We start from the raw sequence: 26,868 nt of genomic DNA, 5'->3' as shown, positions 1-26,868 counted from the left end.
TTGCGTTGATTAAACTCCGTCCCACAGTGCCATGCTTTGCGTTCCTTCATGGATTAAGTCTAGTTTAGGATCAGGAACAGGTGGATTATTGTTTCCGTTCCGTTTTTCGACCAATCTTCCGTACACAGGATTGACTATCCTGCTGCGGATAAATAAAGTCACCTCTTGAGGTTGTTAAGCCGCTAAAGAAAATTGTATCAAATGTATCACAGAATCAAGAGTACAGTCTTTTCCCGAGTTACACGAATAATGCGTGCCAGAGAAATTCGCGTAACTCGAATTTTCGCGTAACTCGGATTCCCTTTATAATATCGTAGCTAGTATTCAGTACTATTTCTTCTTTTCGCGTGACAAAACAAATGAATAATTGATATTTTTACGTTTATTTCGACAATTTGAGTAAATTTTTGCCAAGATTAATGTTTTTAATATCAAAATGTAGAGTATTTTTGAGAAAATTTAAAATTTGACAATTACAAACTTCAATTCCACGTACAAAATTACACGAATTGTCAAAATTTTGGGATTCGCGTATCTCGAATTCGCGTAATTCGAGTGTCGCATAACTCGGAAAGACTGTTCAAATGCTAAGAGACGGCTTCCATTCTTTCCATTCTGAAATTGATCGTACGTATCATTCATAATAAAACTAAAGCTTTATTGTACGCCATTCCCATTACCGTGATTCGAACATTTTGCACTTCTCACTTTGTGCCCTCCCATGACCTTCCGACGGTCGCGGTGGAATGCGTGGTGATGCATTGTGCGTTGCATAAATGCATGTACGAACTTCATACCCCGGAGCGTTTCGGACCGGTGCCATGCTACTCATGCTTTGCACCAATCATCGGTAGATAACGGTTGTGATAGATAAGACCGCGGGCAAGCATTGCACAAGAGATCACGCAAATCAGACCGGGTGGCATGAACTTGCCCGAACGAGCCCATCGCGAACCCATCATACCGGCCAGTACCAGTGCCGTACCGATCTGCAGCAGGGGTCGTGGCGGTTCATTCGAGGACAGCATCGCACCGTAACCAAGCAGTGCGCCGAACGTAAGTCCAGCCGCTAGCGAAGGTACTGAACCTGAAAAACAGAATGTTTTGGGTGAACATAGTGCGCAAATTGTCCTAGGGTCGCTACAGTTGCGAAACCACACTATTGCGTCACAAACCTGCTTTCGCGTATCCCATGATACCACCGGCGGCCACTGTTGCGGCGTAAGCAAACCCAAGAATATCAACCGGCATGTTAAGCAAGGAGGAACACCGAAAACGTGATTAATTTATACACTACAATTTACGTTTCACGCCCCCACGTATTCCGGTTGCGTTGTTGTGAGGTAGATGGTATGTAAATAAACTTCCAGAACAGCGGTTATGTCAACGAAACGTCAAACGACTGGTGCGCGGTTTTTGACAGTTGTTTTCGAATTGTACGCTTTCTTTCCGTTGGATGCAAAATTGGAGCCAGATTTGGTTATCGATTGTTTATCTATTGTTATATGCATATTATTGCCTGTGCTTTGTGGATGTGCGATAGAGGAATGGAACTCCAAAGTTTGTGGTTAACATTAGAATAGTATCCTACGTACGGCTATATTTGTCTTTTCATTTCTTCGATTATTGCTGTGCATCCGGGAGGATCCGCTTGCAATTGGGCGCTGGTGAGTGCGCTAATCTTTGCTTAAATGATAACCATTATTTGACCAATTTTGAACATAGCTTGTGCCGATTATGTTTGCAACTGTTCCTTGTCTTCCGACTTAACGGTACTGATGTGTGCTTGATCAAACACTTTCGCAAAACCAATGTGCGGACAGGATTTTCCACCTACCGTAAAGGAACATAGAATACGTGCGACCCACCGACAAGAAGCTTTCATTTAGTCCTATCATTTAAGTCATTGGAAGAATTTGCAGCCCTTCCTTTGCTTTGCTTAACTATTTGTTTTTGTTTCTCCCCGCAGCACCATGCGTTTTGTGTGCTCTCTGTCCATTTATACAGATGTGTACTGCTGAAGAATGACTAGAATGATTAAGAAATGGAAAACTATTTTAAAGCAATGAGGTAATACGCTGTAGACTATTTTAAAACAATGAGGACGAAAGTGGTTTGTAATAGTTTCACAAACCTTGCCGTGTAAGCTTATCGTACTGGATACGAAAAGCAAAATATTACTGTAACGATCGTTGAAATAACGTACACCTTTAAAAACTGACAATTTTAGATTAAAGAATAAATGATCTAATAAAGACAATTAAATGCAATAAGGATTGAATCTTATGTTTAATAAGCATTCAGGAAGAATAAATTGACGTCCTATTGGATGGTCATACACCAGCAGACTCGACTCTTAGCTTAGCCATAGCCACCCAAAACAAAAAATTTTAGCATTTGGATCAGTTTTTTCATAGTCTTCGTATATCAATAGTCATTCCATTTCGGTCTCAATATTATTAGATTTGATTCTGTACTTGAAGATTGCCTTAAAAAGTTCTGTCTATCGGTCGGTTTGACGATCTTTGGATAAAACCTTATCCCTCATCATTCGAGAAATAATTTCACGTCACTCATTCTGGGAGACTATCTGCTGGTCCGATGCAACTCGTCTTCAAAAACGCTTTCAGAAAGCACAGTCTATCTTGTCCAGGGACTTTTTCATGGTTTTATTGAGCTTCAACCTTCTGAGCGAACGCAGAATATGGTATGATAGCTACAAACCAGGAAACAGTACTGGGCTTTCCACATGGATTCAGGGACTCGGTATGAAAAAATCGTTTAAAATTGTCCATTGTTCTTAATGCACACGTTTAATTACGGGACAATCATTCTACAGACGGGACGGTGAGGATTTGTTCCTATTGCTTATTTAAAGTACAATTTTCTTCTGCATATTGACGCTCAATCAATAGAAGACAACGTTGAGAACGGAATCACGATAAAGCGTTTACTAAATTTACTGTCCGCAATGTAGATAAATGGAAGAGATGAATCCATTAAGAGAAACTGTACACAAATGCGATGTCCTACTATGCCCTTGTCTGTCGACGTATGACTATGAAGCAGAAGCCGACTAAATTTGCCCTTTTTTCTCCCTCACACACGTACACAACACACACGCACCACAGCGTATCCTTTCGGCGTCTACTCTTGCGTAACAACATTTGTCTGCCAGCTTTAGCGCTGGCGAAGTTTTTTTAACACTATCTACACGTTAAATAGTTCATATGTGTTTGGGAGAAGAAAAACTATGTAACGCTATTGCTTGGTTTGCCTGAATCGATTTGTTCGACATCCGTGTCACATTTCCTGTACCTTCCATGCAGGATGCACACGGGCCAGGGAAATTGAATCGTTTTTATACACCAGGCGTTAAATACCTTCTCGTGGGGCAGGGTAATGCAGTGTAATCGATTTTGATTCAGTGTAATACATACAATCGTTCCAAATAACCTTACCGGTTACCGCTAAGTGCCAATGTTATGTGATCAACACCGTCGGCTGTAAGCGATGCATGTCCTTTTTTTTCATTTACAACAGTTTGTTCGCACGTTTCTGTTTCCACGATCATGGAATGAATTGGAGCTTTGTACGCGTGATACGATCATCATTCTACTATTCCATCGTTTATGCATTGGTGTGTGTGTATTTTTGGGTAGTTTCACCTGTTCGACTCACAATCTTGCTTTTTCGGTTCTTTTTACGAGACCCGTCGTTCACTTTACGTGAGCGTAACTAGTTTTTCTTCTTAGCTGCTACTAATTTGTATTTTCTGCTTTCATTCTGTTCCATTTCCTCCTCCATTTCTATGTATAATCGACCGTAAGCTGAAGCTGAAACATTTGCTTCGTTTATAGTGTGATTTTCATTGGTATGCTGTGTTTGTGTTTTGTTTTATATATATTCATCGGATTTGTTCTGTTCACTTTAAGCGTTTCTTACACGGTGTTTTTCCCCGTAATCATCTTAACTCCTATCTAAAGCCTTTCACTTTTACTCTTATATGCGTACAATATTAAAAATTATAGGAAATCTACACGAATACTGGCGCTGAAAATGACTGCTCGCCTATAGCGCCAAAACGAATCTTACGCAATGATGGACTAATGTGAAGCGAAAAGCGAAACAAGCAACTGTGCTTCATAAATGCACCGATCCCGGGAGGCTTGACCGATAGAACTAAGTCCCTGAACAAACCATACATTACGAGTTCCGTGCGAACCGGTCCGACAGAACACAATGTATCGCTGATTTGCAAGAAAAAAAAACCAAAGGAAGCAAAAAAGATTTGTCGCAATATGTCAGGTAAACCGTGTCGCGCTGCCCGACCACTGCCTTACACTTCGGCCACACCGTTCGCTGACGCTGCTAGTACAGTTTCGATTTTCTGCCACACTTTAACATTGTGCTGACGGTTTCGTTCCTCAGCAACGCTGCCAGCTCGCGCTCCGGGTTCGGTGGACGCTTCCGGCGCTGGTTGCCGGTCGGCGGGTTCGACGGCTGCCGTCGATAACGGTTCTGCTCGTTGGTTTTGCGCGTTGCCGGCCGGAACTCAGACGTACTGAAAGTTGTCGGGTCGTAGCAATGGTTCGTGCTCAACGTGCTTGTCGAACTCGAAGAACTGCATCCAATCGGTACGCTGCGGTTGCACCAGCCCGAAACAGCTGCACTCGAGGAAATCGAACAAATTTTTCAACGGGCCCCGGTTGAATGGACTCTTTCCACCCTTGGCCTGGAAGTGACGGTATCGGCCACGATTCAGACGCTCGTTGGTCGTCATACCGAGACACACGACCTGATAGCTCTGACAGATGGTCAACACCGTGACCCAGGACATGTGCAGCAGGGCATTACCCATTACCCACCCGACCCAAGGGTTGCAGGAGCCAATCGCCTGAAGTGCGGACCACAAACCTAACGGTGGGTAACGTTTAATTATTACGCGAACGATCATTATTTTCCCTTCCACAATTACAAGCTGCTTACCATCATCCATGTTGATAGAGCACGTTTGTACGTAGAAATTAGAGCCTCCATACAGCATCCAGCCACACATGATCAGAAGCATCCACAAGAACCCCATAAAGTATTTGTGATTTTTAGCACCTGAAAGAAACAAATTATTCATAAATATGCCAGCGGGAGATTGTTCAGTTCGGTCAATCTTACCGATACAATTGCCCACCCAAGGACAATGGTGATCGAACCGGGCAACGCATCGATCACACACGGAACAGTGCTTCGAGCGCACCGGTCGCCGGACTAGACAGGCGGAACAGAAGGCTGAAGGCTCAAATCCACTAGCGCCGCGCTCCGAAAGTTCAATGATGGTCTGAAATGTATCCTCAATGGTAGTTAGCTGTTCTTGCGCGCTGGTGTTTTCATAGCAGAACGGACTTACCCTAAACCTTTGTTCCTGCGTCGGCTGTATGACACCCGGATTACCGCGCCAAGATTTCAGGAAACAAACCCACAACGCCGCACTGCAGGCAAGGAACGCCATTGAAGCGAGGAACGATACGGTTGGTGCGATATAAGTCAGCCAGGTAACGTAGAACCACAGCTTGGTGGCCATATACACGCTCAGCGGCAGCAGCGCCATAAGGTTCTCGTCGAACAGATGCTGCCCAATCGTGTACGACACACTGTACAGACAGGCGAGCAGGAAAATTTTAATGATGATCTGCGTGTCGGCACAGAACACTAACCCAACCAGGTAGAATACCAGAAACGGTGTCGCTATCATGCTCCACCAGCGGAACCGTTTGTCGAGCGTCATACGTACGAGCAGGTTCCGACGGTGCGATTGCTGCGTGAGTTCCCGGATCCGATCGGACACTTTCGTACCGATCCAGATCGAACCCAGGTGCGGCTGGAGCATCGTGAGCGGGGTGTCACCACGTAGGTTCGGCACCTCCATGTTTGCCTTACCCTTCAGCACAAGCGTAGTGATGGCGGTTGCGTTACGCGCAAGGATGGCCCAGTGCAGTGCGGTATTGCCGTGCGTATGGTCGGCTAGGCTTGGGTTAGCGCCCAACGTTAGTAGCAATCGGACCGGATCCAAGGCGGATATCTTCCAAGCAGCCCACATTAGGGCCGTCATGCCACCGCGATCTTGCAAGTCGGGATTCACGCCTCGCGCTATAAAGTACGCCACCAGTGCCGTGTGTCCGAACTGGGCTGCTAGATGAATGCACGAACAACCCTCCGCATCACGAAGACTCGGATCTGCTCCAGCCGCTAGCAGCAGTACTACCGCACCAAGATGACCCTGTCGTGTGGCCCAATGAAGCGGTGTAGCATTCAGTTCGCCCCCGACCGCATCCACTATCGCACCCTTGTCGAGGAAATATTTGATGATATCTTTACGATTATTGATCGCGGCCCAATGTAATAGGGTTACGGTTTCGCTGTCCGGCTGATTCACATCCCAACCAGCCTCGATGAGCTCTTTCACGCGTGCTATCGCACCGTACTGTGTTGCTTTCACGATATCGAACCCACTGTAATCGTGCTCCACCGGAGCGACGGCCGTTTCGTGCGTTATCAGCCCATCCCGGTCATGGCGCTCCGGTTCCGAGCAACCGCCAGCAGCTGCACTGCAAGCACTCTGGTACATGGTTCACTTGCCTCAATGTTGTGCCGTGTTTTGGCCAATTCTACAGAACCTCCTTCGCGATTAAAACCCACCAGGAGGGGTGTCCGGTGCTGCTACAATGCAAGCTATTGTATTTTCACGCCCTGCGGACTTGTGTACCGTGCAATTATACTTCCGCCCACTGCACTGAACCGTAAAATTGTACACGACCGGGATTTTTCCCCGATTTTACCACCGTCCAATTCACTTCTCAGTGTGAACAATTAATATTCTTCCATTAAAATAATAAATCGCACTTTTTATCAATCCGCAAATTTCGATTTTTTTCATTTGCCTGATTATTTTGACAGCCCATGACAGTGTTTGACAAGTTTGCATTCGCAGAAGAAAAAAAACTATGAAAATCGCATGACATAGCGTTTCCACGATCGCATGGAAGACAGATAATTCAGCTTGGTAATAGATCGGTTTGAAATAAACGGAACTTCTGTTCATCATCTTAATCGTTAAATTCATTTTCACGAAAAATAAATTTTATAAAATAAAAGCTGAACTGCATAACTGGTCCATAAAAAATAACAATACCCGCTAATGTATCTACTATGGCTGATAAAATTCCCAGCCACCCTGGTTTTTATCGCATACCTAGTGTACAACCCCGTGAGACAGCGCGCTGTTAATTTATCCGTTGGAGCATTCGAACATTCGAGTTGATTTTTCCATGTAAACTACTTTATTCATGGAAAGTTAACGATAATGTTGAAAGGATATTCGGGTTTGTGCTTGGTAAGATAAACGAAAAAGCACAGACTACAAGGCGTTGGTTTCTGTCTGATTGAAGCTACCGAAAGTGTTTGGAGTGTGGAAATTGAGGACCAACACTTCTGTATTATGTTGGCCAGGCGCTACTTCTTAGCTGTTTGAACAATTGCTTCCCATTCCCTGGGGAAGGTAGAGATTACCTTGTCCTTTTTCTCCATCTTTGAGATATGTTGCTCTTTACGGTGTCGTCTGCAATCGGAAGGCCAGAACAATTCTTTTGTTTGATAGTTTGACATTTTTTTTAAAGTAGCAGATATTTTAGCTGCAAGTTCAATTTTATCTGACTTACAAAAAAGCTCTCTCCCATTGCAAAACTTCGTCACGCCGGCATGACGTCTACAGTTCGAACAATGCTCCAAAACAGGTGAAATGCAAGATAGTCATAATAAAAAAAAAACGCCAAAACGCGTTATTAGAGAAACTATCTCAACCATAGATAATCATTTTCAACTTCAATAGGAAAATATCTTAAAGATGCATAAGAAAATTACACTCCGGGATGCTATCCTCATCATCTATGAACTGTTGGATATCAAAGCTATCATATGATAAATCACGTATAGAAGTGGGACCACGAGCAAAGTAGATTCATTCTTCTCTCTTTCTCTCTCTCTCTCTCTCTCTCCCTCTCCCTCCCTCTACCTCTCCCTCTCCCTCTCTTTCTCTCTCGTGGGCCTGCTCACGATGGAGCATGTCGTCATGAGATGGTCCGGTCAACTTTATTCTCCAGGATACTCGGTTCCTGGCTGCAGCTGTCCATTCATGAAAATACCGCCAAAGATGGTCCGGAGAATGCGTCGCTCAAACACGCCCAGAGCGTTTGCATCCTCCACTCGGATGGTCCAAGACTCGTGTCCATAGAAGACCACTGCGCGAATACATGTGCGATATATCTCACATTTCGTGCGGTTTCAAAGTCTTCTTGATCTCAGCAGATGCTGAAGCCCGTAGTATGCACGATTCCCCTGCACAATGCGTCTTCGGATTTCGCTGGTGATGTCGTTGTCCGAAGCAACGACCATCCCAAGAAAACAGAATTCCTCTACTACCTCGAGGTTGTCGCAATCGACTAATACGCTACCTCCCAATTAGGCACTATCACGGGCTGAACCGCAAGCACGAATTTCGTCTTCGTCGCATTGATGCTCAATCCAATTCTTGCTGTTTCGCGTTTTAGTCTGGTGTACGCCTCACACACCTTCTCTGTCGTCTTGCCAATAATGTCAATGTCATATGCGATCCCAAGAAATTGAAGAGCCCGGTAGAATATCGTGCTACGGATGTCCTTGTCTAGCCCCGCGCTTTCTATGACACCTTCCAAGGCGATACTTAAGAGTAGACAGGAGAGTCTGTTCCCTTGCCTCAGACCCATGTGAGATTCGAACGATTCCGACAACAAACTCGATACTCTCACCTTATATGCACCCTGTTCCTTCCGATTTATTGTATAGTAGGCCGTCTTGAAGTAGATGAACAGGTGGTGCGTAGAGATCTGACGCTCTCAGTACTTTTAGCGGATCTGTGTAGGATTGCGGTCTACACTGATTTGTTTCAGAATTCGTGATGAATTCTCTAAGGGGCCAAAACTAACTCCTTTGATTTTTAACACACTGGAGAGCGCTACCAGGTGTCTATTGTTTGCTACCAGGACTCGCAATAGAGCTGACAGCTGAGTGGTTAAAGGATCAACTTTAAAATTTTGCTGTTGACTGACTGGTTTATTGAACACTATGGATAGTCACCACCCATGGTGTCGCTGCATTAGCGATATTTAGATTTTACATGGTTGAATCTGCCTAGTTGCTTAGCTACCAAAACTAATCATGTCCTTTTTTTCCTAACGCATAGTGCTTATTTTCATGCCTAGATGGCGCTAGCTGTCTCGGTTTTATTGCCTACCCTCTAGGCGTTCTATCTATCCTAAACAGGATCTACAGAAGAGCAAACATTTAGTCGGTGGTGAATTTTCCTCCAAAAAACCCAGCTTGGTAACTCCCGACGAAGCTTGTAGCAAAAACTCCTTCGTTAGTTCTTGCTGCCCCCAGATTTTCACGATCAGTTGGTGCATTTCGACAGTCGGCTTCTCAATTTCCATCTTGAAGAGCTCGGTCGCCAGCCCATCGCTGCCAAGCTGCCCATGTGCCGTCGACTAGTTGTTCTTAAGCTGCTTGATGGCGCTGAATATCGCATCCAAGGATGGTGGAGGCATCTCGTCTTCGGCACCATTACTGTCGCTGGTGTAGCTTTTGTTCTGCTGCTGTTGTGGTTGCCTTGTTTTGCCACTTGCCACAGCTTCTCCTGTCTCTGCTCCATTCAGGTGTCCTTCGAAGTAGCACTTTCACCTTTCGATCAGCTCCCGCTCGTCTGTCAGCGTCTGTCTGTCGCATCTCGGCACATTGCGGTTTTAAGAGCAAATCCGCTCCGTGCCTCCTTCAATCTCCTGTAGAACATGCAGGTGTCCCCCGACTGGGGAAGTTGCTCAGTTGTACTTCTGACTCTTCCAAGCGGCGCTTCTTGTCCAGAAAGAGCAGGGTCTGCAGTTTCCTCAGCCGTTTGTTGTTTTCGACATTCTGACGGGTTTAATGCTGAAGCATGCGGGCGCCCGCTGCATTCTTCTCGGATTGAGCTCGTCTGCACTCTTCGTCGAACCATTCTTTTCTCTGCCTACGTAGTAAGCGGCCGATCTTCGATTCGGTTGCAGTGTTGATGGCTCGTTCCACCATAAGCCATTGGTATGTGAGGAGCATCGCAGCGTTGCTTTAGTCGATCGGAAACGATTCCTCGAGAGCTGTCGCGTACCCCTCCGCTACATCGGGCTCGCTTTAGCCGGTGCAGGTTGAGGGCTGGCTCCGTTTGTTGTTGACCACGGGTACGTACGTTTCTCCGAGAAGAAATTCGGAGAGTACGAATCGACGCTTGCGTCTCTGTAAGTCGTCCAAGCACGTCGATAATATCCGAGAAGTGCCTTCCGTCAGTTAGAACGAGGTCAATTTGGAAATATGTTCGCTGTGGTGATCTCCAAGTGTGCTGGAAGAAGCTGTTACGAATGTTAATGTGCTTGTAAGAGGCAACATTAATAAGTCTGAGACCTTTGTCATTTGTCAGCTGATGTGCGCTGAAGCTTCAAATAGTTGATTTGTATGCCTCCTCCTGTATGACCTGAGCACTGAGGTCTCCAAAGACGATCTTCACAGCGTGTTGCGGACAGCGATCGTAATGGCTTTCCAGCTGCGTAAAGAAGAGCTACTATTCGTCACCGGTGCTCCCAAGGTGCGGACTACGCACATGTATAATGCTCAGGTTGAAGGATCTGTCATGAATTCCTCAACATGCATATCCGTTCGTTAACCGATCACATTATGTTGCATCGCACCCAGCACCATGAACGCAGTACCGAGCAGGCGCGTATCTCCACCTCTCTGGTATATAGTGCATTTGCTACGAACATTGTATCATGACGAACATCACGCAACATTGTACCTTTCCAGCGCACCTTTTGAAATGCAACTACCCCGAAGCCGCGAGTCAAGACCTCATCTAATAGGAATTGGGTGCTTCTATCAGAAGCTATCTTCTATAGAAGAAGATCTATAATTCTATGTTCCGAGCTTCCAATCGTAAGCCCTTTTTCCTAGCGTGGGTCTAATTCGGTTGGTCCAATTTGGTACTTTTATTTGTTAACTGTTCGTTGCTTATAGTTTTTATGGAGGTACAAGGCCTCCTTCCAACCTCCAGTCTCTTAGTAAGCGCTACGCTCACTGGCTATTTTGAGCCTGTGTTCCTGCAGCGAACCAGAACGATAGTAACCAGTGCAGTCCTGCGGGAAGGAACATGCGCTGAGAGGGGGAGCCGCTCCTAATATGGAGAATAGACACTCTTAAACATCAAGTATAGTCATGATGGACAATCATCTACCCTTCCTCCTAAGGGGTTATATATGGAAAATAGACACTTCGAAGTAGAGTCATGATGGACAATCATCTACCCATCATCCTCCCAAGGGGAGTTTCCCCGTATAGCCAAGGTCGGTTTATTAAGGGACATGTTACCGTTCTGTACAACGAGGATGTATTGAGTAGGAGAAGGGAGTGGAGAGCCTGTGTTATCTTCCTAGAGGCTTCGGAACCACCCCCGAATAAGCGAGGTATTTCTACATCACTGTCACAGAACCGAATTCATTCTTGTACAGTCTATTGAAGAAAGAAGTAATAAGTGTCTGAGGCCTACGAACACAGTATGAATGAAATCCTAAGGACTGTAAAACAATTTTAACAGCTCTAAAGTTAGTTTACTAAGTCAGTTAGCTCACCTAAGTGAGATAAACAAAATAACTCGCTCCCAAGAAAAGCTAACAACCTTCACGATTAGACTGTTTGAGAAGATTTGGAAACAGAAACAACCAAACAAAAAGGTTAGAAGTCCGCTTGCAAAGTGGTCGACACTCTTGTAAAAGGATGCACAAGGAACAATAACTGCAAACAAACTGTGGTTTTAAGATTAGAATAATAGCGAATACAGAACACACAGACACAAACGTATGCGAATTAATGCAGAAACATTGTTGTTCCGGGGTTTGCTTTTATTATTATATTTCTGTTTGTTTGTTTGTGTTTACTTCATAATCGAACAAATTGAGCGTAGTTTAGTGGGTTTTTTCGGTTTAATCTTGATTATTATCGATTCTTTATTGGCCCTGTAAACCTCCCCTAGGGAATCCCTCCTGTTTGTCGTTTAATATACATTTCCTCCAACTCCATAGCTCACCTGACTATATTGCTGGATTTATAATCACACACACATCATGGTTTATGAATCAGTTTGTTATGAATTTCCTTTTTCTTTCGCTCGCAAAGAATAGCTTCAACTTATTACTGTTATACTTTTACTTCGGTTTGGTTCAACTTTTAATTATGTACTTTTATAAATGAATTGGTAGAAGAATGCATGGAGAGAAATATTTCACCGATTTTTTTAAATTTCCTCTGGTAATTTGTATGTCCCATACACTCGAAAGAAATAAGGAAGTATTTTAAAGCGGATTGTGTGTTGAGCTGCTAGCGCCGGACTGTATGCAATCATAATTATTACCCTTTCTCATATAGCACGGGTTTTTTATGACCCCGTTCCGACCCTTTTATTCGATGCGATTCCATAGCAGACGAGTTTCCAGCGCTATTTATACACGTACATCGTTTAGGTTGCACCATATGTTGCATAACCGAAATGCAGCGGCTTCACGCCACGTTGCAACCAGCTAACGTTAGTGATTTCGGCTCAAAAACACATCTGTCAGTTTCTAGTGCAAACCGCAAACCGTTCACAAGTTGGAGCAACTATTTAATAGGTGAATTTTATTACTGTTCGCTTCAACATCGGTACACACAAAATGTATTGCTTTCTTACACCGTAAATAAACAGTCGCATCTGCACACCACGCCCTACTCCTAACGAATGGGATCCTTTGGATCGAGTCCATTATCCAGGTTCTGTGTTCGCAGAACATCGTGTGGCTTATAAGAACAGAACGATTTGCATTCCACATTTAGGAGAGTGTATTTCTATACGTTGGATGATTGTGCCTTCTGCAATCGTTAAGCACCTCCGATGTGTTTTTGGTTTTATGTTTAACTTGCGGCTGGCAAATTTATGCAAATGTTGCGTTACACTGTTGAACTCGTTTCAACGCTAAACGTACGGAAATGATGCTTAATCAATCATCTTTTACACCTTTTATCATGCTCAAAAAGGAGTACTTGAAAAGGGGAGAGGGGATAAAGAAGAACTGTTTAGTGAAATCCGTTCGCTATTTTTGAAGAATTGTATAGAGTTCTTGCTGTTATCGCTTACACTATTGAATACAATGTACTACATCCTTTTAACGTCCGGTGGTGGCTAGTGAAACATAGCTTTTTTATTCATGCACTGGCCAGATGAAGTATTTCCATGTAATGCACACTAACACAAGCCTTTGATCGTCCGAAGCACTAATTTCTACCGTTTCAGGGATAATTTTGCGGTGCATGCTAGAGACTGTGTTAAAATGGTATCGACTCTCTGGCGAAATTAAAATGGAACGAAGAGCAAACATCCCTGTTGGAAGGGTTTGCATAATACGGTGACAAAATTACGAAGAAACATAAGCTGAAGGCAACCAAACGTATAAAACTGCAGTTTATGATCGGATTCACAGAATATCGCTCCAACGCACAAAATAATAAAATCAAACTGCAATAAGCATGTATCCCACGGGACTGGTTTGGGAAATGCTTCCCTATACTATACTGAATGCTGATTTCATGGCAAATACTGAAGAATAACATCATTATTACACGGCGCATGGAAAATAGCGACCAAGTGTATGCAAACTGCGATTTATAGCGATTTGTTCGACCTTTCTCATGTGTTGTGTTCCTTGCGCCCGCATGGGTATACAGCTCGAAAGCCGAATTTTTAGTCTCATTTCTCATACTTAATATTTCTGCTCCCTGCCAGTTATGCTGGCTGTATGGTGTGTATTCTGTTTTACACTAAATTCTTAATTGCCGCAGGTTTAAAACAGCTTTCTTTTGCTTTCGTGGCATGGTTTGCGTTGCCCCATATCACTTATTGCTATGTACCACCACCCGAAAGCCAGACTGTGGGGTGAAGGAAATCAGTTCACGGCCGAGCCAAGCTTACGAGTCGCACATGCTTGTTTTACCCCTCATTATACTGCTATTTTATTCCCGTACATTCTCTTTAAAGTTAATCTCAGTAACGGACCCATCATCGTTTCCATACACATCTGTGTGCTAGTCACATCACACTGCTAAGCACGTCTATTTGCCTTTATGGTTCTCTCCAACTGTCGCCTAATATGCTCGATATCTTCTACGCTGTATATGCCTTGTATCAATCGCATTATTTTCAAATATATGTGTGTTTGTTTTCGGGGCAATTTACTCTGTGTGGAGAGGGATGATTATGGTTTCGCACATTACTGCCAGTCTTTTTTGATTTCAAAACTCCAATCCCACTTCAGATGCTCGTTCTTGTCGTCGTCGGTGAACAGGGAGGTGACGGAGTAGGTACCACGGGCCATCATACCGGACGGGGCTTCCTCGAACGGGGTCGTGTAGCTCTGGATTTCCTTCTTTGGTGGATAGGAACCAACCATTTGCACCATTTTATCGACTGCAGGAAAGTGGTAACAAGCGATTAGTAATACTGCACTGAAGACGTGCGCAACTACTTAACAAAGCAAGCAATTGTGAAAGAAAATAAAGTAATTCAACTCAAATAAAAAACCTATTAGTTAAAACATCTTCCAGTATTGTAATTAATTGATAGTGAAAATATTTGGGGTTTCGTTCTAACATACGATGTTTCGCTAGTTAATTTAACAGTGCGATAGAAAGTGCGCATCTAATGGTAACTCACTGTTCTAAATACGTTAAAAAGAGCTTTTACACGCAAATTACATACATCCCCGTACGGCAGAGTATGATTACTATCTATGCACGTTTTCCGTGATTCATTCCAATGCGAAAAAAGAACGCACTCACTACAACAACAAAACATCATCGTGTACGATCAGTCTACATATCTTACCATGGATGGCTAATAAGACGGAATATTCAGAGGTTGTATTTTAAAGGTTCACGATTGTATCGGACACGCACAACCACAACGGGGAGAAAGTGGAAGCGTAAATAAAACGAATCAATAAAACCTCAACATTCTCATCACAATTGAGTGAATGTAAAAAAAGCATGGATGAATGGTGATTATTTTGGTAATGAAAGATAAATTGATAACCGCATATCCAGACATTCAGAATTTGAACGGTTGCTTGCTTGTGTGAGCGTATTTGACGATCTATGATTGAGCTACTTATAAAAACTGTTTGTATTATATTAATTTACATCTTCTATGAATACATTAACAAAATACAGAACAAAAATCCATTTGAAAGCCACAGTGAAGGGCAATAGTGTACAACCATATCTTTAATGGTCATAATTTGTATTGTGCTAACATTTTTTGTAAAATGCATTTATTATCTTAACGACACTGACATATTGGTGGCTAAATGCCACTCAGTCTGCGATGCTGGACATCAAATTGACATCAAATCTGCCTCTGATCGTGTCACTATTGAAACCCTTCTGACTAAAGTCAAACTAATTAGCACATCAGCCTGTTTCGTTCTGTAGTTTTTCTTGTTTTTATACGTTGGAGTGAAAATTAAAAAAAAATAAAGCACAAGGTTATCCGGAAGTTTTCCAGTTTCGTGAGGAGCCACTGCTACATTTGTTGTACAAGCCTGGCTGATGTCCGCAAATAATAGAACATACCAAACCAATGAACTATATTTTGAATTAAAAAAAATGCTTTTAATGTACTAATAAAAGTTTTTCTCGTCCGATAACCATAAAGGCAAAACGTCCGAAACAAGTTATAAAACCCATAACGACAAAACGGTTGGCATTTGCTCTCCTGAACACAATAAATTTCTCTCTCTTAGACTCATATCCTGGAAATTGACGATGCGCTTAGCACCAACACAAACGCGCTAGCCGTGAGCGGTTCGTGTGGCCTAACGAACAATTTCACTGCTTGGCAGTCAAGGTGTTAATCATATTGAGAAACTTTACTGAATGCTACAAAGTTTTTAACTTCCATTAGAACAACTAGTACCTATGGTTATAAACAAGTCAGTGGATCATTCGGACCGGATTGCGTGGCTGCTCAAGAGGTCATTTGTGGCGCTCTTTGACTTTATTTACACGTAGCCGGATAATCAGTCTTACGTACGGGGGGATTGGTCCGAATAGGATTTTGTACGGGACCTGTCGTGTGAGATCGGCGCCCCCAGCATATACACTCTCGAACCGCCCAATGATCAATCTTAAATCGTAAATAATCATTGCAGACGAGTAATCGCTCAATTTTAAAATGTACAGATATGTGTATTGGGCCACTAGATGTAGCTCATGTGCAGACGATTTGACATGATACAATGAGTAAATCGATTGCATAGTACACTGCATTGATACACACTACACTGCACTGCATTGTGGTATGCCTGAAAGCTACAAAGTTCTTACCTGGGACACCCATCCGGTAGGTTTTCTGGACATACTTCAACCCGTGCACGATCTCTCGCTGAACGACGAAATCGATACGAATTTTGTATTGAATGCCTTCTTTAATCACGAACACCTACAACGGAACAGAACACATACTGGTGTCAAAACAGTGAAACGCACCACACCTATAGTGCTTGATACAAACATTCTTTTTCAGCTTCGTTAAATCCCCGGTCAGATCCAGCTCCATCGGGTCACGATCGGCGACGAGGAGTGCAAGTTTTTTCACGATCACCTTCCGTGGATCAGATTCATCTAAAACAAGAAAAATACAGACAAGAGATTAATAACAATCAATCCGTTGCGTCTCCACTGATGGTCACCCTACCGAACACAATCTTTTCCGCCTGCGCCTCGCCGAGCAACGCTTCCTTGTACTTCCGCAAACTTTCATCTTCTGCATCGGCGGCCATTATTTCCTCGATCGTTTTCTGCGGTGGTGGCTGGTAGTTGGTGTCATGTTCCTCCTGTTCTACCTCAGCAGGATTCACTCCCTTTTCGGTCGACATCTTAAGGAAAGATTATGGATTTGCGTGTTCTTTTATAAACCAATAACTGCAAAAGAATACAACGTGACACCGATTACTAATCGGTAAATGACATTCAAATTCACTAAATAATGCTCAATTTGATATAAAATTACAAATACTTGCGCGCAGCATGGACGTGCGAACAAGAAATTTTAGACTATTTGAAATCAAGTAAAAAAAACAGTGACGCTGTTTTAGAAGGTATACTATTTAACTAACTGCTGACGTCTAATCCGTTACGGTGATACCAATTATAAACCAACTTCTTGCTCGCAACACCCCATCGATAACATATCGCGCTTGTTATCACATAGTGTGATAAAAGCTGTCAAATGTGTGCGTGTTTCCGCTAGCCAAACTTATCCCTCGTTCCCTCGCAAGTGAACGGACAGTATTGAAAGGAATTTATCGTGTGTGAGTGTGTGAAAAGATTTCGTTATAAACCTGACCTGGCATCTGACCGCAGCCCAAAGCAGACAAGATGCTATGAAACCATGATATGTACATTTGAATCAATGAGGATTTGAAAGAGAAGCGATTTTGTTACAATTCAATTCTGTTCCGTATCCGGTGGAGATTGAATCATCGAAGTTATAGAATGTCCCCCATATTTCAATGCTCTTAACAAACAGTGCAGCTTAGGACCGAGTTAACTTCCTGCCCTTCAGAAGGTGCTTTTTTGCGGCACAACAATTATGACACCAAAGGGCGAGTGCGAAATGACAACACACTATCCATATTAAAAGTAATCAATAAAATTGATCCGATTCAGCGGTTCTCGCTTAGCATGCAAATGATGGATGGCCTGCAGACACTGAGATCTATTATTTCTGTTTTTTTTTTTGTTTTTTCAGCCCAATCTTTCTCCCTCACTCGTATTAATGGGCCACAAGTTAGCTTTTCCGACCGGAGAACGAAGAAGGTTGTGGGTGGTGATTTACTCCTGATTTTATAAAGCCAGGGGAATCTGTGTTTTGCTTTCGTACACTTTCCTACCAGAGGTTGCATTCTACCAATGAGACGGATGCACAATGGCCTAACCGAAGCTGGGGTAGCAGATATATGATGTATCGCATATATTATTCAATAGTCGTCTGCAAACTCCCATCTTAAATGTATCACGTTTCCGTCCAGAACGGTAAGTGCAATAACCACCTAAAACGAGAAAGAATAAGCGACATATATTCACGCACAATGCGCGCAAATAGTAGAGATGTTTGCGCGATTAGTCACCGTAGTAAGGCCGTAAATGGGTGCACACTAGTGATGGGTACAATACTATGTTTTCAGAAATTAATTCGGATTAATTCATATCTAGAACATTCTGTAATAAACTAGAAGAATATTTGAGTTCTTTTCAACAAGAAAAAAAAATGTTTGTAGGTGTCACCGTACGTATTCATCTTGTGGTTACACACAACAAATTGATAAAATAACTTAAAGGAAACTTCGTCTAAAACCCAAGAAAAGTAGCACAATTTCCCCATTTCAACATAACTCAGGAAAGTAAAATCATGAACTGAAAAAAATTCAAAGAATATCGCCGAAATACCAATAAAAACTATGGCAAATTCTAACGAAACCTATAAGAAAACTGTAAGAAGCCTTGAGAGAAACTATGCAAAACCCTAAAGCTATGTTTAAAATTTCTGAAGAAAATTACTCCGGAGTCAAATCCGGAGTGGAATCTGAAGTAATCCGTTAAATATGATTTTTTAGAGTTTTTCGGCTCCATAGTCGGAGTGCATTTTGATTCCATTCCGGAATTCCCATCACTATTGTACGCATACATAACAGACATGGACAGATTTAGTATTGGACAATGAGCTCCGGATCAAATTCTGGAATTCGGGCATAATTCGGTATGCAGATTCGGATCCTTTAGGACAGAAGAAAGAAAATAAGAAATTGAAAATCTATTTTGAAATCCAGAAATCCGGACCAGTTGGATTTTGTTCCCCATAAATCCGGATCATGGTCGGATAGGAGCGATTTCTCCCATCACTAGTTAATGATCCATATAATTAATGCAAACTCCACATAGTGTCGGAATGTAGCAGACTGGCTTTACATCCAAGCAGCCTCTCTCTGCCTTTGATGTATTGATTCTTCAACTCCCGATTGGTAATAGCTCTGGATAATTCGTTGCTATGGTGGGCATGTTTTTTTGGATAATTTTCCCGAGAAAACCATAGCTTCGGCCGCACTAGATGTGAGCAACGGATGGCAAGATGTAGTAGAACAGTTTGTAACTACCAAAAAAAAGGCCATTCCATCTGAAAATATTTGTACGCAAAGTCAATAATGATCCTACCCGTCCCGTTTTATCATCCCCGTTCTAGCAATCACCGGACATCACCCAGATAGAGCCGGGGGTGGGTTTGGGAAAAAGAGTTGCGATGGTAACAAACATCTTTTACCACGCAACTATCCTCCGCACTTGGTTCTGCGGTTGTTCCGCACCGCAATTCTTTCCACCTTTACAAAGGCGAGAAAATCACATTCTTATCGAGAATGGGAGTTTTCTCGCCGATACAGAGAAGGTCAGCGGTAAACCAGAAAGATGTTTTCGGCCATGCCGGAATTCCGACCCGAAGTAAAGCATTCCGTGGATGGGCTTGCAGAGCAAAGGTGAGGGTCAAAATCCAGAGAGATTGGGAAAGACAAAAAAAGAAAACAAGGAAAACCCGGCACGTACGAATCTAATTTTAGGATAATGATGCTCCACGTTTCGGGCCGGGTCAAAAAGGAGGATCGTGCACACACAAAAAAAACACGAGCCGAAAAAGCATGTGCATACATGCGGCACATTGGAACACCCGCAATACTGCGCGGTTGGAAAAGCGCATATGAGGGAAAGCATGGGAGAAAACTAGATGGGGAACGAGTGTGTTGGGGTCTGTATGTGTGTGTGTGTGTGTGCGTGTGTGTGTTTGTTTGCTCATCTGTTTACTAAAACATCCATTTGCTCATAGCCAATTTTGATTTTCACACTTCTGCTGGAGGTCTTCAGGGGCACACATACGCAACGCATTCTCTCTCGTCGCACACACAAGCAACATCTTGGCTTTCGGCCTCCGTTGGTTTAGTTTTCCAGGCTTTCTGTCGTCATTTTCGGTGCGGTATCGGTGCATGGGGAGGGGGGGGGGGGGGGGTGAGGGGGAGTTCGTTTGATTATCGGACCAGCGGTAAAGATGTTGATTCATCAACTTTTTTCAAGTCCGGCTTCTTCCCGTATTTCTTTCTTGGATAACACAACCAAGGTAGTGTAATCCTTCAAGCGATGCGATAAGAAAGATCGGGAATGTTCGGTTGGGAGAATTCATGCCATGTTTCCACTAATTTTCCTGTTCTGGCGTTTTGGAAAACTTTGCAAACAACAAAATGTTATATGCGTTTTTTCATAATTACCCAACTATTGCACGATGAACACACAAATCGGCTCGGCAAATAGTTACGGGCTGAGTCACTTTTTACACCGTACAAATTTTCCACACGGCACACAACTCATACACGCACACACCAACACAAACGCAGGTATAGCAATTATTTGCAATAACTGTGCAGTTGGACCATCGTTGGGTGAGATTTTAAACGCAGTTTGGCAGAATATGCAAATGCAAATCACCTTCTCAGTCAGCCACCACTAACACTACGCCGCTACTCGCTGCTTTTGCTGTTATTCCGGCTGCACCACACGACGATAACACCGGGGAGGGACAATGAAGTTTCCGGCACCACCGCACCAAACAGGCAGGCACCGCAACAATCGGTCACAGGCAGGCACTTTTGCACGGAATGGGAAGCAATAGAACGCGCCGCACACACCACTCAAATCGTAACGAAGGACAACAATCGATCGCAGCACGCTGCGTGACACAGAGAAAGGAACAATCGGCACGGTAATGGGTACGGCAACCACCACTAATAAAATGTCCAACGCTATAGTTCGTTCTTGCCACGAACAACAACAACAACACAACAAAAAGTCCCCGGACGTAAACAAGCGCACAGCACAGCAAAACGTGAAAAAGTAATAAAAAAAAAATGCACGAAACAATCACGAACAGGGTGCTGCACCAGTAGACGAATTGACACGCGATTTCCTTCTTTTGGTTTCCCACCCTTCTGATTTCCTGTGCGTATGCGTGTGTGCGGTTTAGGCGAAAAATACAGAACCGAACGAAACGAAAACGCGTTGTCTTCTCCGGTTCTGTTGAGCGATGATTGAAATGTCAAAGCGAACGGCGAAAATAGGAAAAAAAACATTAGCTGTCAAATCGAGACAAATTCCCAACTAACAAATCGTTCGATGTCAGGCAGGAGATTTATGACCACGCGCATGAGGCGTATTTATACGCGCCTTTTAGAATACGGATACGGATAGAATGAATAAATAAATGTAGTAGATACCTAAATAATAAGACCGATACAAACCATAAACAAAAGACGCATAGAAATAGTCTGACAAACTTCATCTATGATCTTTTTGATCAATCTGCATTGCTTCTTTTAAATTTATTTGAGTGTTTAAGGTCAAATATTCATTTAAAACCTCCAGGTCATCAAAACAAAATTCCAAACAAAATACGACGCGTTTCCGTGAAAGAACATCTTTTGCATACTGGTGAAAATATTGCTAAAAAGGCATGAGACACATGTTTGAACAAGAGTCAGTTAACAAATGCTAATTGATCCTTAAATTACAAAACATTTGTAGTCATTTTTCTAGCTGGGTCTATTATTGTGACGCGCGCCATCTAGGAGTAAAACCAGAAAGCTCCTAGAAATTCGCGCCAAACTTGCATATCTTGGAAACCTCGAACAAGAGTGTGTTAACTACAGTGTGATTTTTTATTAAATCCGTGGTAGAATTGTGAAAAGTGCTATTTGTAATGCCTATTTATGTGAGGAAGTAAGTAAATTATATAATTTTTGTTCGGTAAGAGGAGGAAAATGGTTGTTTTTCGGCTGGAAATAAATGTTGCCGGCAAAGATTATGGGCGCCTGCTTGGATGCTGTCAAATTGTGCTGTCAAGTGGTGGATTGTTGACAAACGCTTATTTCACAACGTATCGATCGTTCCTCGCGTTTGGAAGGCCTGTAAACGATGGGTCCTCCAAAAAAGTCCTCCAAAAAGGATAAAAGTGGTTCCGGATCGAGCAGTGCGAGTGGTTTCGTGGAGAACAAATGGAACAAAAAGCGTCGGACCGAGGATGAAGCGTACGCCGCGTTCGCCGATGATGACGACAGCAATCTCGGTGAGAGTGACTTTGTGCCGGATGCGGCCACAAAGAACGCGGAAAAGAATGACGAAGCCATCCAGGAGGATGAGTACGGAGCGAAAGACTATCGGTCGCAGATGGAACTCAAGCCGGACAACGAATCCCGACCGCTGTGGGTTGCACCGAATGGGCACATCTTCCTGGAGTCGTTCTCTCCGGTGTACAAGCATGCTCATGACTTTTTGATTGCCATCTCGGAACCGGTTTGTCGGTAGGATGAAGATGATGCCAACAGCATGGCAATGTACCATATGATCGAAAAAATGTATAACTTTTTTTTTTATTACATATACAGTCCCGAACACATACACGAGTATAAGCTGACACCGTACAGTTTGTATGCTGCCGTCTCGGTCGGGCTGCAAACACACGATATCATCGAGTACTTGAAGCGATTGAGCAAAACTACCATACCGGAAGGTATCGTAGAGTTCATTCGTCTTTGTACGCTTTCGTACGGCAAGGTGAAGCTCGTACTAAAACACAACAAATATTTCGTTGAAAGTCCACACCCGGAGGTGTTACAGAAGTTGCTCAAAGATCCGGTGATTCAGTCGTGTCGTTTGCGGCGTACCGAAGAAGAAGGAGGCGACGGTTTCATCAAGCAAACGCTTGAGAAGGGAAAAGGAATAACGGCCTTTGGTCAGACGAAGTTACCGGGACCAGCCGGGCAAACCGCGTTACCAACCGGGGCGGCAACAACAGAGACGGGTAGGTGTATGGAAACTCTCCACTTCCGAATAGACAAACGATTAATTGATTCCATCCTCACTGTATGTTAGATAAACTTGGCGAAGGATTGGAAGTGATCACCGAGGAGGCCACCGTACCGGAAGACATCACGAACTTCTACGACAAGATGGATAACGAAGAGGAGGAAGAGGAAGCGAATCTGAACACGGTTTCGTTCGAGGTGAACCAGGAAAAGATTGAAACACTACAGAAACGTTGCATCGAGATAGAGTTTCCGCTGCTTGCAGAGTATGATTTCCGTAACGATACGATCAATGCGGACATAAATATCGATCTTAAACCGGCCGCAGTATTGCGCCCGTACCAGGAGAAAAGCCTTCGCAAGATGTTTGGCAACGGACGTGCCCGGTCGGGCGTTATTGTTCTCCCGTGCGGTGCGGGCAAATCGTTGGTCGGTGTTACGGCTTGCTGCACGGTGCGCAAACGTGCCCTGGTGCTTTGTAACAGCGGCGTATCGGTGGAACAGTGGAAGCAACAGTTCAAGATGTGGTCCACCGCCGACGACAGCATGATATGTCGATTCACGTCGGAGGCAAAGGATAAGCCGATGGGTTGCGGTATACTCGTGACGACGTACTCCATGATTACGCACACACAGAAGCGGTCGTGGGAGGCGGAACAGACGATGCGTTGGCTGCAGGAACAGGAATGGGGCATCATGGTGCTGGACGAGGTGCACACGATACCGGCCAAAATGTTCCGTCGCGTGCTGACGATCGTGCAATCGCACTGTAAGCTCGGTCTGACCGCAACGTTGCTGCGAGAGGACGACAAGATAGCGGATCTAAACTTCCTGATCGGTCCAAAGCTGTACGAAGCGAACTGGCTGGAGCTGCAGAAGCGTGGGTACATTGCGCGTGTCCAGTGCGCCGAGGTGTGGTGTCCAATGGCGCCGGAATTTTATCGCGAGTATTTGATCGCCAAAACATCGAAAAAGATGCTACTGTACGTAATGAACCCGGCCAAATTTCGGGCCTGTCAGTATCTCATCCGCTACCATGAAAAGCGTGGCGACAAAACGATCGTGTTCAGCGACAATGTGTTCGCGCTGAAGCATTACGCGATCAAGATGAACAAACCGTACATCTATGGGCCAACGTCCCAGAACGAACGGATACAGATACTGCAGAACTTTAAGTTCAATCCGAAAGTGAACACAATTTTCGTGTCGAAGGTGGCCGATACTAGCTTTGATTTGCCGGAGGCGAACGTATTGATACAAATTTCATCCCATGGCGGTTCCCGGCGACAGGAGGCGCAGCGTTTGGGGCGTATCCTGCGAGCAAAAAAGGGGGCCATTGCTGAGGAGTACAATGCGTTCTTCTATACGCTCGTATCGCAAGACACGCTCGAAATGGGCTACTCGCGAAAACGCCAGCGGTTTCTGGTGAACCAAGGTTACAGCTACAAGGTGATAACGCATCTGGCCGGCATGGACAGCGACCCAGATTTGTTCTACAAGACGCGCGAAGAACAGGGCCAGCTGTTGCAGCAGGTACTGTCGGCGACGGATATGGACTGTGAGGATGAGCGTATGCCCGGCGACGGTACGGGTGTACCGAGACCGGGTGGATCGAAGCGAACCGGCGGGCTAAGCTCAATGGCCGGTGCGGACGATGCGATCTACTATGAGGCGCGTAAGAAATCTGCCCACCAGCATCCACTCTTCAAGAAGTTCCGCTGCTAGGATTAATTGATTAAATTGTGCATAGATTTTCTTCGATTTTCCAACATTTCTAAATAAAGTTAACGATATATGCCGGTCAATCTATTTTTTTTAACGAATAAAGGTATTATCTTACAATTGCTACTTATAATCAAGCCGATAAAAAACGAAATTCATCAAATTATTAGTGCGGCACGGGTTTTGGAAGCGATGCCTGTAGATCATATACAGTGTGCCACAGCCCTCACCTCAAAACTGACGCCACGAACTTCAACACCGTTGATTGCAATGTAATGTGTTAACATACGGTTGCCATGTTAACACTTAAATCGACGGTGTTGAGATTCATGGCGACAGTTGTGAGTTCGGTTGAAAACCACTGTATTTGATATAGGAACAGGGAGACATTAAAACAACATAGCGATTACTCTCATTCGTAGGAAAGATAGTAGGAAACTGTTAGAAATAATAATTATCCTCCCAGTTCTTACTATGCGGCAGATCTTGGATTGGATCTGTAAGTTTAATATCCGAAACGTTCGTAAATTGGAGGACTTTCAACTTCAATGCAATACAGTCATATCCACAGGAGGTCTACACAGATTACACTTTCTGAATGATAGTGGTTGTGGCCCTGCCAACAAATTCCGATCACACTGGAGTGATGCACATGATCGCAAATTTGAAGTTGACCAAAAATTATCCGGACTTGGGTCATAAGTGAACACCCCAAGACATGATGTTCTTGTTGACTGCTAACCAGCCTCTGTACAGACTGGCAGTCGATTACTTCAATTGAAACACCTGTAGCGAGAAGAATCTTATATAATCGGAATGCTCACATACTCCTCTGAGGCATGCACTTTATCTAAAACTGACGGAATCCTCTTGAACGTGTTCGAGAGGCAAATTCTCAGGACATTACTTTTTTCTCGTTTGTGTGATTGAAGGAGAAGCCGCTGCAATGACGAGCTCTAGGAGATATACCGTGAACTCTCTATCGCACGGCGTATTAGACTCGTCAGACTCTGGTGGGTTGCTCTTGTCATTAGAATGACACCTAACGACCCAGTTCATACAGTCATTTCAGGTCATCCACCAAGACACACGTGGTAGTTTATCCAGAAAAGCCTCGATATTGCTATTATCAGACAACGATGCTTAATACCGCTAAGCGCACGGGCCGGCCTGATCGTCATATTTAGAATAAACCTAAAGTCTTCGTTCAACGTTTTATCAAGAATGTAATTTATCTGTCTGTCTTTTGCTTAAAGTACTGCCAAAAATGGCGAATGTAATACCAACCTGGATGAATGGTGCATCGTGGAGTTACAGGGTGATCTCGATGTGCGTGGCGATCGCATAATGGCTGGCCAGTTTATCGGCGATCTGCTCTACAACAAATTCGGTCAACCGGTAAGTTTCGCTTCGAAGCCGCAGTTAAACACCGTTTCAGGCATTAAACACCGTCTAATGTTGTCGCTTCAGATTCTCATCATAGGACACCACATACTGCAAGGACGGCTGCAGAAAATCGACAAACCATTGCTGGTGGTGGAAAAGTGTGACGTGCAGCGGCGGGGAGAAGGAGGGCAGGATGAAACGATGCTGGACATTAGCCAACTGCCGGTCACCCAGAGCCAGGAGCAGCACGATCTCGATTCGACCGCCCATTCGATCACTTCCAACCGAACCGTGCTCGATACGACCGTTGCCATCGAACACAAGGTGGTGCCGAAGGTGGAGTACCGAGTGAGGGCCGTGGTGCGGAACAAAGTGCTGTTTAAGGCACGTCCCAAACCCATCATTGCAAACGTTTCCAAAACAGTCTAAAGTTGTTACTGTGGTAGTGTAAGTTTGTGTGTAAAAAATATATATATTTCTCTTTAATTATCTTCAAACCACCGTGCCACCGTAATCATCATTTGCTATGCGAAACGCATCTGTAATGGCACCATCGCGTTGCTGAATCTTCCCGTGACCGCTTATCACAACGCTACAATGATGCTGCATTGGTGCATCATTTCCGCTAACAATGTGCAGCAGGTGTTATACGAGGCGAGGGTGATTTAGCTTTATT

At 44.0% G+C, this 26,868-nt stretch overlaps 5 protein-coding genes across 5 annotated transcripts; 2 read left to right on the top strand and 3 right to left on the bottom strand.

Moving 5' to 3' along the window:
- Positions 1–824: 824 nt before the first annotated feature.
- On the bottom strand, positions 825–1,251 carry LOC128707070 (transmembrane protein 14 homolog). The gene is made up of 2 exons (XM_053802016.1): positions 1,176–1,251; positions 825–1,087 (listed from the first exon to the last, which is right to left on the bottom strand). The coding sequence occupies exons 1-2, from the start codon at positions 1,249–1,251 to the stop codon at positions 825–827; spliced, it is 339 nt and encodes a 112-aa protein (XP_053657991.1).
- A 3,304-nt stretch (positions 1,252–4,555) lies between these two features.
- Positions 4,556–6,622, bottom strand: LOC128707877 (palmitoyltransferase Hip14). The gene is made up of 4 exons (XM_053802835.1): positions 5,405–6,622; positions 5,173–5,335; positions 4,990–5,109; positions 4,556–4,917 (listed from the first exon to the last, which is right to left on the bottom strand). Exons 1-4 carry the CDS (start codon positions 6,620–6,622, stop codon positions 4,556–4,558), a joined length of 1,863 nt encoding a protein of 620 aa, XP_053658810.1.
- A 7,774-nt stretch (positions 6,623–14,396) lies between these two features.
- On the bottom strand, positions 14,397–17,063 carry LOC128719090 (rho GDP-dissociation inhibitor 1). The gene is made up of 4 exons (XM_053812710.1): positions 16,883–17,063; positions 16,700–16,809; positions 16,513–16,627; positions 14,397–14,596 (listed from the first exon to the last, which is right to left on the bottom strand). The coding sequence occupies exons 1-4, from the start codon at positions 17,061–17,063 to the stop codon at positions 14,400–14,402; spliced, it is 603 nt and encodes a 200-aa protein (XP_053668685.1). The 3' UTR covers positions 14,397–14,399.
- A 4,916-nt stretch (positions 17,064–21,979) lies between these two features.
- On the top strand, positions 21,980–26,621 carry LOC128710406 (chromosome transmission fidelity protein 8 homolog). Its single transcript, XM_053805459.1, has 3 exons — positions 21,980–21,999; positions 26,063–26,204; positions 26,277–26,621. Exons 1-3 carry the CDS (start codon positions 21,980–21,982, stop codon positions 26,619–26,621), a joined length of 507 nt encoding a protein of 168 aa, XP_053661434.1.
- Positions 22,195–24,809, top strand: LOC128710405 (general transcription and DNA repair factor IIH helicase subunit XPB). The gene is made up of 3 exons (XM_053805458.1): positions 22,195–22,580; positions 22,665–23,080; positions 23,152–24,809. Exons 1-3 carry the CDS (start codon positions 22,195–22,197, stop codon positions 24,807–24,809), a joined length of 2,460 nt encoding a protein of 819 aa, XP_053661433.1.
- Positions 26,622–26,868: the final 247 nt, after the last annotated feature.

Source organism: Anopheles marshallii, chromosome 2 (genome assembly GCF_943734725.1).
Source record: "Anopheles marshallii chromosome 2, idAnoMarsDA_429_01, whole genome shotgun sequence".
Taxonomy (NCBI): Eukaryota; Metazoa; Arthropoda; class Insecta; order Diptera; family Culicidae; genus Anopheles; species Anopheles marshallii.
This window is presented reverse-complemented; position numbering and strand designations above follow the sequence as displayed.